Source organism: Acanthopagrus latus, chromosome 23, assembly GCF_904848185.1.
Source record: "Acanthopagrus latus isolate v.2019 chromosome 23, fAcaLat1.1, whole genome shotgun sequence".
NCBI classification, from domain to species: Eukaryota; Metazoa; Chordata; class Actinopteri; order Spariformes; family Sparidae; genus Acanthopagrus; species Acanthopagrus latus.
The window spans coordinates 1,125,738-1,144,893 of NC_051061.1; the positions used below are offsets into that span (position 1 = coordinate 1,125,738).

General features: G+C 40.8%; 1 protein-coding gene across 1 annotated transcript; it reads right to left on the minus strand.

The window, feature by feature from the left end:
* Positions 1-2,692: 2,692 nt before the first annotated feature.
* LOC119013665 (proteasome activator complex subunit 3-like) lies at positions 2,693-19,110 on the minus strand. Its single transcript, XM_037088409.1, has 10 exons — positions 18,924-19,110; positions 16,717-16,749; positions 16,475-16,537; positions 15,619-15,723; positions 14,823-14,874; positions 14,234-14,322; positions 12,131-12,199; positions 8,369-8,491; positions 8,200-8,286; positions 2,693-6,953 (listed from the first exon to the last, which is right to left on the minus strand). The coding sequence occupies exons 1-10, from the start codon at positions 18,963-18,965 to the stop codon at positions 6,873-6,875; spliced, it is 744 nt and encodes a 247-aa protein (XP_036944304.1). The 5' UTR covers positions 18,966-19,110; the 3' UTR covers positions 2,693-6,872.
* Between the last annotated feature and the right edge of the window lie 46 nt (positions 19,111-19,156).

Below are 19,156 nucleotides of genomic sequence, written 5' to 3' on the forward strand. Positions count from 1 at the left end.
CCCAGGACATGGCCCTCTCCTCAGCCTGGCTCTCTGGGAGGTTTTCCTGTTGAAGCTGGACAGCCTGTAGGAGCGCTGGTGACCCCAGTGCTTTTTTTCTGGGTGCTAGCAATTTGGAGGTAGCGAGGAGTTTTAGTGTCATCTCGAAGAGCATCCTCCTGTGTAGTCAAACATTTGACTACACAATTTCCTATACCAAGTACATGTATTAGATCCTGTATGGACTGAGATGATAAGTAATATAAACATTAAGCATTTTTTCTTTTTCTTTTTCTTTTTTCTTCCAGCTCTGAGTGCATGGCAGTCTTTGTTACTTCACTTCACTTCACCTCACTGCTAGTTCTTTTAAACTGCCAGTTCGTTATTGGTGGTCTTAACCCTGTCTCATGTAGCCTGCTTCTAGATTTCTAAATCGCTGCTCACATCTCCACATATTTCAGTGATTCATCAATCACTCAACCAAACAGAGCTTAGCAGGCGGGGTTAAGAATGTGGACACCGAATTCCTGTGACTAACTAGGAGCCTAAATATGTTCATAAAAAAGGCAGCAAGAAAAGACCAGTAAAAAAGCATGAATGTGATTGATGTATCTTTACAAGTTGTAGGTTAACTTGTAACAATTCCGATGAAATTTTCTGCTCCTTGGTGACCGGATGTGAGATTCCCCTTCAATGCAAAGGAAGAGGCAATGAAGCAAGTGGCGTGCACGTTGGCCTCCACCACATGTAGTCAGTTTCCTATAGTTATGATTGTTCTGAACACTAGGGCGCTGTTTGCCAACCCACCATAACTGTTAAAGATGGCCCATGTCATGCTCAAAGATGCAGAGTTCCTGAGTCGCTGTGGAACACTAGTGTCCAGGAAATGGTAAGCGTCTATGTAGGTGGCTGAATAAGAGCAGTCTACCCCCCTGCCCAACTCATAGGCACATGACCAGTGCCTAAGCTGCCATTAAGGAACTTGGTGAGCATGATATGTGGGGTAACGGAGCCGTAGACCGACATGGCCTCTTGAACCTTTAGCTAAACACGAAAACTTACATCAAAAACTCTCGTGTGGGCTCAGGCTCAGGCCGAAGGCAAAGCTCCAGTCAAGATAAACATGATTGTTGTCTACACTGCCTGTACATAAATCTGCTTGGGTCAACTGGGTTTCTGCTTGGGTTCGAGTGACGCACAATTTGGCATTGGTTTATAGACGACTTTGTTCACAGTTCCTGCTCTGTATTGCTTCTTCAATTCTGTTATACTGTCAAAGTATTGGCCATTATGAAGCACACTGATCATCTGCCAGGACAGAGGATTGGCGCTTACTAAGTGGATGAAGAAGCCCTCCTCATTTGTACTCAGTGCAATCCAGGTCTGCCTGTCTCCTGACATGACTCCTCTGGGTATGCTGTCATAGTAAGCAGGGTATGTGGATGCCTCGATACCAAAAGTTTCATGTAGCAACATACCGACTGGTTTAAGTACATGTTGCTAAAGCATTGTTATAGGACTGTGTTCGCCAAAATATACTGGAGGCACTGTCAGAGGGATGTCTCTTTTATATCTCTTAAAGGTGACATCCCGGTGGTAGGTTGGGTTGGTGAGAGGGCCCACAACATACTCCTTTATGATGTTCTGACTGCCATGAAAAACCACCGCAGTTGCCTCTCTTGCTGGTTTTGTTGTGTTGGCATCCAGATGAGCCAAAATGTGTTGTTTTTGGTGATTTTCCTGTTTTTTTTTTTTTTTGGCAGGGAGAGGTCAATCAGATACAGATAGTCTGCTGAAAGAGGTGCAGCTGGTTCAGATGAGATGCTCATCCCTGGTGTATTAGACATGTATTCACACACCTGTAGAGACTCTTCCATCGACAGGGTAAGCAAAGACATTACTGCATTGATAGTGCACCACAGGTTGGAGTGGCTTTTCCTGTTGAGCAAAGCACTGTGGAGTGCGTCTGGTGTTGAGCCTTATCAGGCCAAATTACCTATTAACGAGGCAACACGTGTGAGAAGCAGGAGGCATTTGAGGATCGTGCGAATAATCTGAGAGACCATTTCTCTGAAGATGGTCAACAGTTATTGTTGAAGATAAGACATTGTAGCTCTTTAAGTAGGCTGCCTAATGGGGTGAGGCCACCAACTGCAAAGACTGCTTTTACAACCTGAGAAGTGTTGCCTTGGATAAGGTCAATAATAAGAGTTGGCAGGGATGAAGTTGCCTCAAGTGAGTTCTTGTGTATTACAAGTCCTCTCATATTTTCTTAATGTTAAACCCATTAAATACCCAGGAACCTTAAAACCTAAAACACTGTTCTAAAACCTCCTAAAATCTTTTTGGTTTTCTGAAAAACTTAACAGAATTGTCATTGTTCACAGACACTTTATTTATGGGTGCTTTTCCATTAACAACTCGACAAAAAACTTCCTTAGAGCCTAGATGCTACTTTGTGTCAGTTCCAGTCATTCGGCTGCTCTGTTGTTATTTTCCCTGCCTAAACTCTTCGTGTCAATGTGTATATGCACAAAGCTGATCAAAAACCAGTTTACATTCTCAAAGGAATAAGGTTCCTCTAATCAATATACCGCATTTGCAGAAAACAGGGTTTTCATTTAAATATCAGAAATCAGATCACAAAACATAAAGTAAATTATCAGCATGACTTTTTCTGCAAAGATAAACAAGAGGACAAATACCACTAGTAGATTCTTTAAAAATAATGTTTTTATTATGTAAAATCTTAAAAAGAAAGCGACAACAGACACAAGTTAGAAGAATGACAGTTGGCAACTGCTGTATACCCTCCAATTCTCAAGGGTTCACTCCAATTTAAGGGTTCACTCTGTGCTCTCTGTGTTCATGGTCATTTGATAAGATGCACCTAAAGGCACAATATAAACTGAATTAGCAAGCACCTTAAAGTGGCTCTTGCCATTTTACCAATTCTAATATCTTGTGTGTTAGAATGTGGTTTTAATACATTTTAAGATTTTCAGTTGATGCAGTGCTGACACTGTGCATATTCCCACACAAATAGAGTGAAGTAGAGTAATAGTGTATTCTCACAAGCTTGTTTGGGGATGTTTGTGGGGTGAAGGGAGCTGAATATATCTATAATACAGACAGGAAAGATCTGCTACTGTGTGGCTGCTACTACTACTGTGTGACAGAAGGCCAGAAGCCCTGCAGACTTCTGGCCCTCTGTCAGAACTTCACAACATCCTGCTGATTAAAAGTAGCCTGGAATGTACAACACTGATTCCTCCACAAACAAACATGCTAGTAGCACAGCCAATGGGAAGCCTGCCCAAATAAATCAATGTCCTGCCAATTACACAATGGTGTTGGATTTTTTTTTCAGATGCTGTGATGCGTGCATCTGGCTGGCTCTGCTGACAGCGTTAGCAGCAATCAGGAATAGCTACTAAATGTTGCCATGTGAAAAAACATGCTAGGATAACCACGTGGATCACAGTTCACCAGAGCTCCAACACGTGAAGTGTGTGCTTTTGTGTCAACACGCTCAGTTGCGCTCAGTGTTGTTTTGTTAATCGGATAAGTTATAAATGATAGTCTAATAGGACTGAATTATACTAGACATGCATTAGAGACTCAGGGTGTAAGAATAATCTGCTGTTTGTACCTGTTCACAAGTACAGATTGGGTGGGGCTTACACAGGAAGTCTGTTTGTCTTAATTACACAAAAATAATGTATGAATAACATATCTAAGACATACACTGCAATTGTATCACCCATCAACCATATTTGCCTGACCACTAGTTTCCTCTGACATCAGGCCCATGTGGGAGGCTTAAATGTGGTACTGCTGTGTTCCAGTTTGGAAGTCGTATAAAATGTAGGGAGTCTGACTGCTTCTCGATTGATTGGCAACGGAAGAGACAACTGATCTAGAAAATCCAGAGGGCCACTGGTCCATATTTCAAGGTAAAAACAACCTTTAAATTTGCCTGGGTGTCCTTCTAGAATGTTACCCATCGTCTGTTCAGTTGCTAATCAATCAGAAAGAGATACAATGATAACTATTTCAAAGACACAGAGTCCATTGTCTCATATCAGCTAACATATAGACATGTGAGAGTTACTTTAAACTGGTTTCACACAGCTATGAGATTTTTCCTGGAAAAACGAGGAGGGCATCTGCTATAACACAACCAAAATAGGAAGAGACATTCAGATAACGGTGGAACAACTGGAATAACTGAGGGAAACTGCAGAAGAAAAATGAACCTGCTGATGGAGAAGGCAAAGAAGGTGAAGATGGAGAGAGATAAAAACTGAGGTAAAACAAGAGTGAACGGATGGGCATTCACTGGATTGAGAGCACTCCGGTGTTGTGTCAAAGTCTGGTTCCTGTTTGATGTGTGTTTCTTGTCACCGTGACTTGAGACGGTTCAAAACCGTTTTTTTTCACATCTAGATTAGTAAGTATCAAAACCTGGCTTCTTATCAACAAAACCGGCTGTTTATCTGCCCTTTCACAGCACTGACATCAAGGTTCCAATGTCAAATTGGAAATTCTTACAGCTGTTTCGTTGCTTTGGACAGTTGTCTGGATGCTAACAGTAATCATGTTGCTACAACACTTATCTACCACATGGAAACATTGGGAGGGAGGAGAGGTGAAAAGTTTACTATTTCCTCTTGAAGACAAAAGAATATGTGAGCTTATAAATCACAACCTGTGACTTGTACGTTGTACTTTAGAGGTTCCTTTAATGCTCTCCCTGTCTGTATGCAGTCTTTGCTGACTGAATGCTGCAGTCTTGTTATGTTAGCTTGTAACATAGGTAATGCAGTGGAGTGGCTGATCTTGTCTGTTCAAATGTGCTCATCGTGAGGCAAAAAGCAGGAGGGGCAGAAAAAAAAAAGTGGGAGGTTTCTAAGTGTTATAAACTACTAGTGTTGGCAAGACTAGCCTGCTAATAAACACAGCTTCATGAATATTACACATGATATTATAAAACACTGTTGTTATTCACCTCAACTGATGACCTGGCCCTTTGGCTGCTCCTTGAAGCAAAGACACAGTTCATACAATCAGTCTTACTGGAAAGAGGGGCCAATCACACCGTTTCTGGCTTGACACTGGAGAATGCTTGTATGTGTTGCATTCCAATCTATATGCAAGATTAAATGAATGCATTAGTTTACATTTGCTAGAACTAGATTTTGTGAAAAAGTGACAGACCTGACCTTCATGCATGCACTGAGGTCTGTTGAAATTAAAATTCAAACCTGTATTAAACCACCTTAAAGTCATTCCCTAACTGCCATTATTTCCCGCAGTACTGCCATGTTACAAACGCACCAGGCTTCAATGTCTGATTATGATGTGAACAAAATACAAAGATCATCACGTTTTGCTTGTAAGAGTTCATTCTGATTGAAAGCCAGACAGGTCAATTCCTGACCAGCAGTAAATCTGTCTTGCTTGAAGAAATTATGGCCTGTTCTTTTAGAAACTTGATGGGCCACCACAAACAGGTGTTTTCACTTATTCTGTTTTTATTAACTAATCAGACCTCTGCTCAGGCTGAGGTTGAAGTTATGCTGCAATCCAATGCAAGTCGGAAGTCGATGTTTCCGAGTCATTATTCCAGATTTCCAATCTAAATGCGTCCCAGTGCATCTGCTGACATGGATGCCTGTGGCAAACGGATGTTTTTATGGGAGGTTTGATAACTTCACAAGGGAGTAGAGCAGCTGATTTATCTGATTAGGGCACTTAATAGAGACAGGAGGAGTAGGCTTCTGCTACATGCTCACAAAGACCTTTATCAAGCACATTTCAACTATATTGAAATGAAAATTGCAACTACAAAGCTGTTACAGTACGTTTCACAACACAAACACTACATAAAGTAAAAGGTGATACATAATTGGTAATTGTTCACTGTGTGTGCAGCCATACTGCTCTGACGTCATTTGTGTTTTGGCCAGGAAGTCAGGCTTGGTGTCACATATGTGAACGTTTCATTGCACTTTTCAGTGTCGGAGATTGTTTTTATTCTGAGTTCCAACTACAATAGAATGCAGCATTGGGCTGAGTCAATCTGATGAGTATCCCCAGGTGTCAGTAATACAACAAGCACAGGACTTTCAATAAAAGGCTGGGGGAGAAACAATGAACTCTCATGTGAAGAGCAAGAATCCTCCGTTAGATATGGAGTAAGTCTAGATACATCAAATCCTCTGTATATCAGGCTAACAGCAACACTTCAGCTGAAGAACTACAGCTGTGGTCTGGGGGAGGGGGATAGCTGTCTGTATAATATCTGTGAAGTAGGTCCCTCGACAGTTTAAGACCAACTAGGGGAGAACTGAGTGGAGTTTTAAATTCCATATTCTTTTCCTGGAAAGCAGTGTGCTCAGAGAGCCTCAGAGGCAGGGGCAAAATGGGACAAAGGGAACTGTCCCTGGGTGGTTCAAGCAACACAGGCCAAAAAAAGAAAACCTTGAAAAACAAAACTCGAAAAAAAAAAAACCACATTCAAAACAGATGATAAATACTGGGAGAGTACAGCATCCACAAGACCACACCAGCAGATAACCGAGACAGGAAGAGAAACCAGCGGGAACCTTGGAGCTACAGTCCCAATGGAGCAGCAGATTAGAGCCAGGCCATATAGGTGCTCTTTGTAACAGCATGCAGTCGGGATACTTATGGGAAAAGGTCAGAGATCAGGTCCCAAAGAGCCGAAACTGAAGGTTACGTGCCAGAAACCATGTCAGTGACTCTAGATTAAGGCTGAAACCAGACAGAGGAGGATCCCACAACTCTGCACATCTGAGAGGGGAGTAACATAAATGTGTGTGTGTGTGTATGTGTGTGTGTGCGTGTGTGTGTGTTTGTTGGAGCTGTCAGTATAGAGCTTCAGAGTTGCTGCTTCTGGGTATCTTGATCTTCTCAATGTTTTTCAGGATCATGTCATGAAGAATCACCTGAAAGCAAAAAGCAGAAAGGTGAAGATCAGCATTGTGAACTACACTCATATCTGACTGAGGCACCGATCGGTTTTATTTACACTAAAGAGACATTAGACTGACAGAAGGGTTTTTTTGTGCATAGAGAGATTTATCATATTATAGTATATTCTATTTAATTGAATTCTTAAAAATAAAATATGCTCTAACAGGATGATTTTCTTCATTATAAAAATTAAACTCTTAAAATACATTCATTGTAAAAAGAGTCTGTATGCGCCAGTGAAAGGCACGGCACCACCTCTGCCTCATTTGAGGTGGTAAAAACCCACAACAGTGCAGATCAAATGTTTCAGTGTCATTTTACGCTGTCTGTATCCTCTCCAATCTATGTGTCGGTGTTTGAACTAGAGCATGGAAACTTCAACTTCAACTTCAGCAGGCACTAATTATTACAGAACATGATGCTGTTTGATTCAAAACAACGCTGGAAATAAACTGCACACACCTTATATTTCTGTAATTATTGTAAACAGAGCTGATGGACGTATTTATGGAAATGTATGAACTGTAGCAGAGAGTACAATAGGAATTGAATAGTTACCTTTTTTTCAGAAGATCTTTAGTTTCCAAGTTCTGACTTAGTTTGGATGAAATGTAATATTTTTGTGGGAACTAATTCTAAGCTCTATAATATTTTTTACATTGTTCTTGAAGTTTATCTCACAGTTTACATTCTTCTACAGCACAAGTACAAGCTAGCAAGGTAACCAAATACCAGCTTTCTCATGCCCTCAGCAGTCACTTTAAGTCTTGTTTAATATTTGCATGTTGCAAATGAGGCAGAGGTGGCACCGTTTAACATTTGCATGTTAAATAAATGTAAACTTGCCAAAAAAAATGACTTTAGGCATAGCATGCTTGAAAGGGGAATAGGTGATAGTAGTGACCAAAGAAAAAATGAGAGCAGGCTTTGAATTCAGGTTTGAGTAGCTTGACATAGCCTATAAACATTGGCATTTGACAAATAAGACTGCACTTATTTAGTTCAGAGGTTATGCCTTACTGAAACCAGTTGTTTCCTCAACATTTTGAGACATACACATTATTCTGGAACAGCCTTCTTGTAGAGGGCTTTGTACAGAGGAGTTCCAATAACGCCCTCTGAATCTCAACATCATGCTCTTAATCCTCTTGCAACTTTTACCATGTTCCACTGCAGCTTGTGTGGATGAGGGTTAAAAAGAATCAAATCAATACTCACATATTGATTCCTGAGCTCTGAAACTATGATCTTCAGACTGATGTACTCCTTCTCATCAATCTCTGACACGGTTCTTCTGTAGTCCTCCTGCATATTAGATTCAGCACATTGGCACACAAGAACACAACCAGAGTTGTTCTCTCAGAGAAGAGCTTGAAACACTACTCACCACATGAGGGTACTTGGCAATTTTAGAGACAAGCTTGGCTCTGGTGATATAATATCTGGAGATCTGGTCCAGGTAAGATGCTGCCTCTGACTCCACTGTCCTCAGCTCTGTTACAGTCTCTTCCTGTGGTGAAATGAAACGGATAACTGAATTACTGTTACACATGGACCACGGTATGTCTGGCACACATGTTCATTACCTGATCAATGTCAAGTAGGAAAAACACAGTATTTAAACACAAGCTTCTTGTTCTGTGGGTTTCATTTTACACATCGACTTTCTTAATCATTAATGTCTTCCCATAAACTCAACATTAAATCAGAACTTGAAGTTGTTCGTTGCCTTGTAAAAAGTGACAGTTTGTACCAGCCTGCCTGTTTCTGTGTCTAAAGTCTTACCCGTCTGCCACTATTTACACCGATTTCTTCACACTCCATTTATGATAAGGGACTACTACTATGACAGTAAACAATTTTCCAAGTACGTTAAACAGTAACCAATACACAGTATAGTCTACTCTGTAACATGTGGATAAAGTCCACAAACTCCCTCAATTTAGTATGTTAGGATGAAACTTTATAATCTTTGTGAAATGCTGCCGATGAAGAAGTCTTATCTGTTGGGTACATCGAGATCCATCCTTGTCTGAGTTAAAGACATTGTGTTTGTTTGTCCCAGTGATGTACATGTAGATTCGGATATAGGACAGGGAAGTGAGGTCTGATCAGTCAGTAGCATCTAAAAAGCATGAGAGTTTTGTTTCTAAGTATTACAAGTTGCAAATCCTGGATCTGAATCCTCATCATGTAATCAGGTAATAGTAGGATGTGGAACAATCATAATTAATTAACCAATTGTTAAACCTCAGCCTCTGGTGAATATTATGGGTGTGATTAAATCCATCAGTGTAACCTGGGAAACCTTCTGGACAACAATGAGATTTGAAAAACAAAAAAAAAACATTTACTCCACTGTTACCAGAGCCAGTGATGTGGAGCGTATCAGTGCTGCCCCCCAGTGTCAAACATAGTGACAACACAGAATTTATATATTTACTAAAATGTTTCAATATAGAGCAGGAGCAAATACTTCTGAGCGGAGCAGATGACAACAGAGTCTTGCGCTGACTTGAACTGCTCTCAAATAATCTGATAAAAATGGATCAATGCTGCAAATTTAATTGAGTTTGTTTGGACTGTTTAAATTACTATACTTAAAATTAGAAAGACTCAATTAGAATTCTTATAGGAGAACCATTTCATACAGTTCAGTTGATTTGAGTATTGAGGTATCTGGATGGCAACACATTCTGATTTGTGAGTTTACTTAGTTTAGATTGAATGATGACTAATTGTTTCTCCTCAAGTGAGTTAAGGAGTGCAAACAGAGTGAGGCTCACAGCTCCAGGGATCCTAGAGTACTTTTTCAACTGTGTGAGTGCTAAAGGTTAGCAGGCGGCAGGCCATCATAAAGTACTAAACCTGAGATTGGCCCACACGCCAAATGGTGGGAGATGTCTAAACGTTTATGTTCCCGTAGAAGGACAGAGGTGTCAGTTTGGGGACAAGAGAGATGACTAGTAGACTACTAGAGTTGACTGCAGCCAAGTTAGTTAGAGTGATGGGGGAGACAGGTCAACTCCTCTTTTAGTCTATTGGATAATGTACCAAAGTGACCAATTAGAAGAAGTGGGTGTGTACTGGAAAAGGGACTCTAAAACTTTTGCATAGGAAGGGGGGTTAGGGGTGGCACTTGGTAGAGCTCCTAAGATCGAAGACTGATAGGAGTTCTGATAGGGCAGAGGGCAAAGCATTTTGGCCTTGCTTTTGCCATAGATTTGAGAACATCAGAATGTGGCCGATTCTGATTCGGACGCTGGCATCTGTTTCAATAAAGATTGCTCTATCATTCCACCCAGCCTTGCCTCCGCAGAATTCTTTTATCAACATACTACACGCCGACACCTTTGATGAAGAAAGCCCAGAAACCACAGTATATTTTTTATAACAAGTACAACTTTCCTTATGAACATGGTTCTATGAATATTGAATGACATCCAAAGGACTTTATGAAATACCTACATTACTTCAAGTGCAAGTACAAACAACACTGCTGGTTGAATGTGATAACATGGATTAAAATTAAGGTTTGATATTAAGTAAAATCAAATGTGAGAAGCATCATTATGTGTACAACAATGCCTTTCACATTCCATTTGTACAATCTTCTATTGACCACCTCAACATTACTCTGAAATGTATGAACAGTGCCTTGCCAAATTATTCACCCCCTTGGCATTCATTCTATTTTGTTGCCTTACAACCCAATTTAAATGGAATTTGATTTCATGTAATGGACTTACACAAAATACTCGAAACTGTTTATGTTAATAAACAATAAACAACGTATTTTCAATCATTTTAAACAATAAAAAATTGAAAAGTGTTGCATGCATATGTATATGTATCTACCTCCATCTAGCATTGAAGCCCCATCCATTACTTTCAGAAGCCACATAATTAGTTTAATACAATAAACTTGTGGGCAATCTAAGTTTCACATGATCTCAGTATATACCCCTGTTCTGATCAGCCTCAGAGTCAACACCGGTGCAACACCACTTAGCAAGGGCCACCACCAAGATAGTGAAGACCAAGGAGCACTCCAAACAGGTTAGACACAAAGTTGTGGAGAAGTTAAGATCAGGGTTGGGTCATAAAAAAATATCCCAAACTTTGAACATCCTATGTAGTACCATTAAATCCATTATTAGAAAATGGAAAGATTATGCCACTTCAACAAACCTGCCAAGAGAGGACCGTCCACCAAAACTCATGGACCGGGCAAGGAGGGCATTAATCAGAGAAGCAACCAAGAGGCCAAAGATGACCCTGAAGGAGCTGGGCAGCTCTACTGCAGGGATTGGAGTATCTGGCCATAGGACCACTTTAAGCCGTACACTCCACAGAGCTGGGATTTATGGAAATGTGGTTAGAAAAAAAGCCATTTCTTAAAGAAAAAAGTAAGGCAGCATGTTTGGAGTTCACCAAAAGGTATTGTAGACTTCTCAAACACATGGAAGAAGGTACTCTGGTCAGATGAGATTAAAATTGAACTTTGAACCATCCCCACAGTAAAGCGTGGTGGTGGCAGCATCACACTGCGGGATGTTTTTCCTCAGCAGGGACTGGGAAACTGGTGAGAATTGAAGGAAAGATGGATGGTGCTAAATATAGACACACTCTTGAGGGAAACCTGTTTGAGTCTGCAATGGATTATTCAAACACTTCCTCTCTTCCTCTCTTGTAGTGCCATGGGTCATGACGGTATCCAAGTCTGCAGACAATGATGATGACAGTATTTCTGCCATGGGGAGTATGTGTTTCAGCAATAAAAACAAAACATCTCAAATGTGACATCATTTGGAGGAGTTACTGGCCACTACATCTTCATACATTGCTGTTGCTATAGCTGAAACTGTGAAGGCCAGTCAGGGTGCACAAGATGCTGATTTCTACAAAATGTTGCTTTAAGCACTAACCATTTACTCTAGACAATTGAAGCGACACACTACTTAGTAGAGTTTTAAGAGTTCAATTTATAATACCTAGACAAAAAAATATGCTTTAATAATTAGTGGGGTAAACTGCGTTTGCTGTGCTGACTACAGGACACTCTCTTTTAATGCACCATGTTTGCAGTGAGCTATTTTAGCCTCTCATCTATTTTTTGAACCTGTCAATGAAGTAAATAAAGACTGACCTGTATAGAGACTCCAAAGTTGTTTCCATCCTCTATTCTGGGGATCAGCAGCTGGACCCACATCTTTACCTGACAAAGTGTAGAGACAAATGGTGTGTGAGTGTGTGAGTACAGTTATTTTACCTGTTCAAATGTGAAAAGGAGTTAAAAAAGAGGTGTGTTGTGTGGACAACTGATGAATTAGCTTGCATGTGTCTATGCTTACCTGATTTCTTGTTCTCATTTGAATTACATTTCAGCCTTTTAACTGACTGGTTTAGCTGTATCACAGCTGTATTAACTGTATTAGCTGATGCAAACCCAACATTTCCCAATCTTGCTTCACAGTAAAAGCTTAGAACCACTGGTTCACACAGGAAGTGCAATGTGTCTATTTATCTTAATCCTTTCTTTAAGAAGTGTTTTAAGCCACAATTATGTTGTCTAGCTTTTGTTGCCTTTCCAGTTTTGTGTTGTGTATGCACACTGTTCATAAGATATAAATAAAGCACTGTTGATGAAGCTAGTAGAGCTTTATTAGCAGTGCTGTTTTTCAGTGAAAGCAAGACTAATCAATTGGATATGGACACATTCTACTCTATATGAAGGAATTCTTTAGACACAAATATATAGTGTGCTGTCAGATGAAGAGCAGGCAACAGACTCTTACTGTGGTTTCTGAGCAGCACTTCCAGGTCAAAATGAAGTGGACTACAGGTGTGAGAGACATCAGTGACTGTAGACTTATGTTATGTACACTCACCGGCCACTTTATTAGGCACACCTGTCCAACTGCTCGTTAAACGCAAATTCCTAATCAGCCAATCACATGGCAGCAACGCAATGCATTTAGGCATGTAGACATGGTCAAGACGATCTGCTGCAGTTCAAACTGAGCATCAGAATGGGGAAGAAAGGTGATTTAAGTGACTTTGAACGTGGCATGGTTGTTGGTACCAGACGGGCTGTTCTGAGTATTTCAGGAAGTGCTGATCTCCTGGGATTTTCACGCACAACCATCTCTAGGGTTTACAGAGAATGGTCCGTAAAAGAGAAAATATCCAGTGAGCGGTAGTTCTGTGGGCGAAAATGCCTTGTTGATGCCAGAGGTCAGAGGAAAATGGCCAGACTGGTTCGAGCTGATAGAAAGGCAACAGTAACTCAAATAACCACTCGTTACAACCAAGGTATGCAGAAGAGCATCTCTGAACGCACAACACATCGAAGGCAGATGGGCTACAGCAGCAGAAGACCACACCGGGTGCCACTCCTGTCAGCTAAGAACAGGAAAATGAGGCTACAATTCGCACAAGGCACACCGAAATTGGACAATAGAAGATTGGAAAAACGTTGCCTGGTCTGATGAGTCTCGATTTCTGCTGCGACATTCGGATGGTAGGGTCAGAATTTGGCATCAACAACATGAAAGCATGGATCCATCCTGCCTTGTGTCAACGGTTCAGGCTGGTGGTGGTGGTGTAATGGTGTGGGGGATATTTTCTTGGCACTCTTTGGGCCCCTTAGTACCAATTGAGCATCGTTGCAACGCCACAGCCTACCTGAGTATTGTTGCTGACCATGTCCATCCCTTTATGACCACAGTGTACCCATCTTCTGTTGGCTACTTCCAGCAGGATAACGTGCCATGTCATAAAGCTCGAATCATCTCAGACTGGTTTCTTGAACATGACAATGAGTTCACTGTACTCAAATGGCCTCCACAGTCACCAGATCTCAATCCAATAGAGCACCTTTGGGATGTGGTGGAACGGGAGATTCGCATCATGGATGTGCAGCCAACAAATCTGCAGCAACTGCGTGATGCTATCATGTCAATATGGACCAAACTCTCTGAGGAATGTTTCCAGTACCTTGTTGAATCTATGCCACGAAGGATTAAGGCAGTTCTGAAGGCAAAAGGGGGTCCAACCCGGTACTAGCAAAGTGTGCCTAATAAAGTGGCCGGTGAGTGTATAGTCTGAATTTACTTCTTCTCTTATTCCTCATGGTGAAGAAAAACGTTCAGATACAGGGGATTTCTACTTGGTATATTGTCAGTATACTATGAATTGATTAATAATGTCTGTGTGTGTCTGTGTGTGTGTGTGAGTGTGTGACACCTACTGTATTACACTTCTCAATCAGTGTCCTGATCTCTGGTTTGACTCGTTCAATCAGGTCCACCAGCTTGGCGTTACATTTCATCATCTCCCCTGGAACCAAACACAGGATTACAGTTACAAACACTTCCTCTGGTGCTGGTTTGAGTTCTGACACCGTGCTCCATGATTTGGAGCAAGATCCCCATCCAGCTCACTATTTGGTTTGGTTACACTGTCATTCAATCAAATTTGATTTTCTATACTAATGGAACAGTTTTAGCACGTCTTATGATACACAGTATACATAAATCTCAAAAATTATGCAATTAAGCTTAGTGGGCCAGACTTAAAAAATGAATGACTGAAATGTATTTGGAGTACAACTGTAGGATCTATTCTTTTTTTTTTTTAAAAAAAGCCAATGACATAAAAAGTTCTGAATTTATGGAAATGACCCAAATACAGAATTCAGTGTGTTCTCATTGGCCTGGAGTTGGACCATATGATTATATATACACAATGAAAAGGAAGGGCAATAGAGATTTACAGAACAAAGTTTATTAATTATCATCAAACTGTATATGTTTTGATATCTGACATTTTGTTTCTACCTTGCCAGTTCCCACCAGGGACATCATCTTCTAATTTCCTCTTCCTGTAGTTCTGCAGCACAAACAGAAGAAGAGTTATTTCATTTTTAGGCTCTATGCTAACATCACGGCTCTATGTTGGTCTGTCGATCAGTCAACCCACCAGTTTGGACTACACAAGTATTGAATATGTTATCATGAACTTTTGTTCATACATTCCTGTTGCCTAGAGGATAAATCCTAATAACTTAATGTTCACATTCACAGAACCACAGAAAACTGTCAGTGACTGTCTGTTCTGAAACCAGCGTTATCACCAACAATTGGACTGGTGTGCAGCAGCAGACTGTGGTGAACTGTGTGTCACACTTAGCTCAGAAGACTGTCCTGTAGCGATATTAGCACAAGTGTACATTCTGTGTGAGTTAAGTGAACTGCATGTTGGCACTCTTCAGGCAAAGGAAACCCTTTTTCTACGACTTAGAGGCATGCGAAGGAGGAAGAAGAAGAAGAAGAAGAAGAAGAAGAAGAAGAAGACGATAACAACAGGACTATCTCCATCAACTGAGCAACTCCATCCCCCTCATTGTGGCTGAAATAACTTAGTGTTAACACATTTCAATGTCAAGCCAATCCTTTATTCAGTTTGTGTCTCATTTCATTGTGACGAACATGCTGTCAACTGAACATCTCCTTTATATTCTGCTTTGAGGAAATCAGCTCCCCAATTTGGAGGCCCCCGTCCAAAAGCAACCAATTGGATCTTTTGTTTTACATAATCACTTACCTGCGCTGATAGAAGATACTTTAGACTTACTATATCAATGCCATCATGGCTGTTAGTGAAGAGAATCGGTTCTGGGACTTTGCACTTGATCTCTGAATGGATTTCTTTCAGGTCAGCCACGTTGAAAATGGGCTCCTGGATGTGGACCACATGAAAAAGGTTGAAAACTGACTTGTGTACAAACAATGATAGAGCCCTGAAAAAAAGTCATACATAATGGACACATTTCAAGTCCTTTCTGGGCATTGTTGTGCTTTTCTCACAGTCAGTAGAGGCATAACAGGTAGTGAGGGATAGACTGGGATTCATGGGCCATTGTTTGTGTCAATTATAAAAGACACAGCCACTAATCTACTTGGGCACCTCTACATATCTGAGACATATCTACTAGTAGGTGTTTCGCAGAGTAACTCACAAGTAGTCTATCAAAACTACTGCATGGTTGGGACTAGGTGCAATGCATCACAGTAAGATATGAAAGCTTTTGAGATGGCCTTCAACAGAAGGCTGACATAACTTTAGTTTCTGTTGAACATATATTTGTTTACAATATCGTTGCCACATCATTTTGCCATGTCAAATAAACAAAATGTAAAGGCATTTGGAGAAGGAAGGACACCCGCTATCCTTGCAAAATGGAAGTTGCAGTTAACGGTAGGGGTGCATGCAGGTTAAACTGAAAGAGGCGCTGAAGGGCCTTTTTAAGGTGCGTAAACTCTACCTAATCTGGGTAACACAGGCTTACCCCGGATGGGTAATACTGTGGGCCCACTAGCTCCAGCAGTATTAAACTGCACTTGTCATTACAGACAGTAATCACAGCTGCCGCCAATTCAACTAGGATATATTTGCTGGATCATAACATGCTTCAGTATGGGTCACTTACCTTAAGGAAGTAATCCAACTCCAGGAGTTTTTTAGGAAAAAAGCTGGCCACCAGGTGCTCTGCCTGCAGTAGCAAACAGGAGAGAACATTTTGTAGTAAAAGAGGCTGTGAACCTATGCTGACAATGCTAACATGAAGCATTAATTTAATCAGAGAGGAGAGAAAATTCAAGAGACAATGAGAGCAAGGAGAGAATGAGAGAGAGGAAATGTTGACAGTATCATGGCACACAAAACACTCACCTCACTGGTGATCTGCTCCCTAAATGTTTCCACCTGTCAACAGATTGTCGGACAGTTAGAACCCCTCTGATCTTCAGAAATATTTCACAAAGACTGGGTGTATTTTACAGACAAACTTAATTTCTCTCATTATAGTGGACACATTACAGAATGTTGATGCTGTTGCAAAACATATCTTTATGTAGACTTTTTTTTGCAATTTATTGGCTGAGATGTTTGCAGATGCTATTATATCTGTAATGAGCCAATACTGATTTATTAGGGCTGGGGAATACATCTATACACTATATTTGGAAACAGATTTTTGGATATTGTTGTAGGGGAATGTCGATCCTCCTGTCTGTTAGGCCGCACTCGGGGATCGACAATTTTTGTCTGCCATGACGGCGACGCGGCGGAGATCCAGCTCCTACGGTGAGTAGTTCAAAAACCTTCTTTTTAGTAAACTCTGTGTACACAAACAATGTTCTCAATGCACATGTTCATGTGTAGAGACCCTGGTGATACTACAAGCAAAGTTTCATGTTGTGTTGAGCCTTATTACTGTTTTAAAAATAACGATTTTGATGCTAGTGTGCCAGTGCCCCAGGCACTCCACTGAAAATTAGCTTGCCCGAAAACGAAACTATGGTAAATCTTAAAAGTGCCTCTTTAGTCGTAATTATGCATTTACACAAAGGTTTGACTCATATTCAATCACAAGTAAAGCCCTGGTTGCTTTCTGGCAAGAGTTTCACTTTAAGTATTGGCAAGAAAGGGTATATGGATTCTCATGACTTCATGCAAGAAAAAGCATGAATTCATTCATGTACTGCTTCATAAACTATCAATAATGTACATGTATTGTCAAAATAGTTGAGATCCATTTACTCCTGGCTAATATAAATACCAGTATGTACACACACACACACACACACACACACACACACACACACACACACACACACACACACACACACACACACACAGGCAGTGTCAGGAAAGTTGGGATACATTCACTCCTGCCAGACACAAATAGGGATCTAACCCTTTAAATGGAGAGCTGGTCGAGTACCTCCTGGACAGGGGTAAAGCTCAGAATCTAACAGTATTAACAGTATATCATGTCATGGGCAGCTGTTGCACAGGAGGTAGAGTTGCTGGTTTGATTCTCAGATCCCAGGCTGCAAGTCAAAGTATCCTTGAGCAAGACACTTAACTCCAAATTGCTCCTGACGATAAAGGTTGACATCTTGCATGGCAGCCTCTGCCATCACTGTAATAATATGTCTGTAAATAGGTGAATGAGACAAGTATTGTAAAGTGCTCTGAGCCGTCAGTAGACAAAGTCCATCTGTCTTTTCCCATGTCTGACATAGCGACAGGAGCAATACGTTAACTAAACACTAAAGATACCAATCCTATCAATGTCAAAGACAGACCAGGGCACCTCTTTATTTGAGGGGCCACAAATGTGATGTTGTCATGGAAAAGTAATCTTTTAGTTACCATGATTACATAGACACTAAGTTCTCAGCAGAATATCTGTGCACTGTTGTGACTGGTCAGTTTTATGGCTTGTCCCTTTAAGTGCAGACTTCTCTATGAAAAATAAGTGAACATGAGTAATAAGTCAGTGATGACAACTGAAACACCTTAGTTGTTGCTTTACTTTTGAATTGTTCCTGGGCACAAGTTACCATTAATACATGTACAGTACTGATACGTTCATAATGTACTCAATGAATTATCTCCTGCATGAGATTTAAATACCTCTACAGTATATTGTGTATCGTGATATAGCCTACAAAATATTGTGCTATTATTTTATGACCACATCGTTCAGCTCCAATATGTATCATTGGGCTCTAGTCTGAACGTCTCACAGTCATCAGATTAATTTAAGAATGACAATGAAAACAATGGTTAAAAAACTTTGCTGAAACTGAGAGAGTGAAGCACAGAGGAGAAAACTGCTGCACCTGAGACCACTTCAAAGACCAGGTCAAACAGGGGAAAAAACATTCTAGAGCAAAAATATATGAGTTAACCCTAAAGGCTGGAGTTGAAAATGTACAGGCGCGGAGTGATGGAAATGAACGACTGACAACATCTAACAGAGACCTCAGCAAGTCACATTAGTCACAGAACCCAGTGGAAAGTGTGCATGGAGAGCTGAGTGCCCTTACAGAGCAGCCCGCTGTGCCAGGCAGCTCTCACACACGTACCTTGGCCTTTAGCTCGCTGTTCACCTTCAGAAGAGATGACATGGCGTAGAAAAACTGTCAAAAACCACACAGGCGACGCTAAAGCTTTTTCACCGTTGTCCGATTCACAGCCTCGCAGCGAACGCACGTTTACAGCCGTTTCCTCAAACAGTGATGTAATCAGAAAGCGACGCCCAAGTACAATGCGTAGATCTTTTGACGTTTTTGTATAAACAAACAAACGAAACATTTCT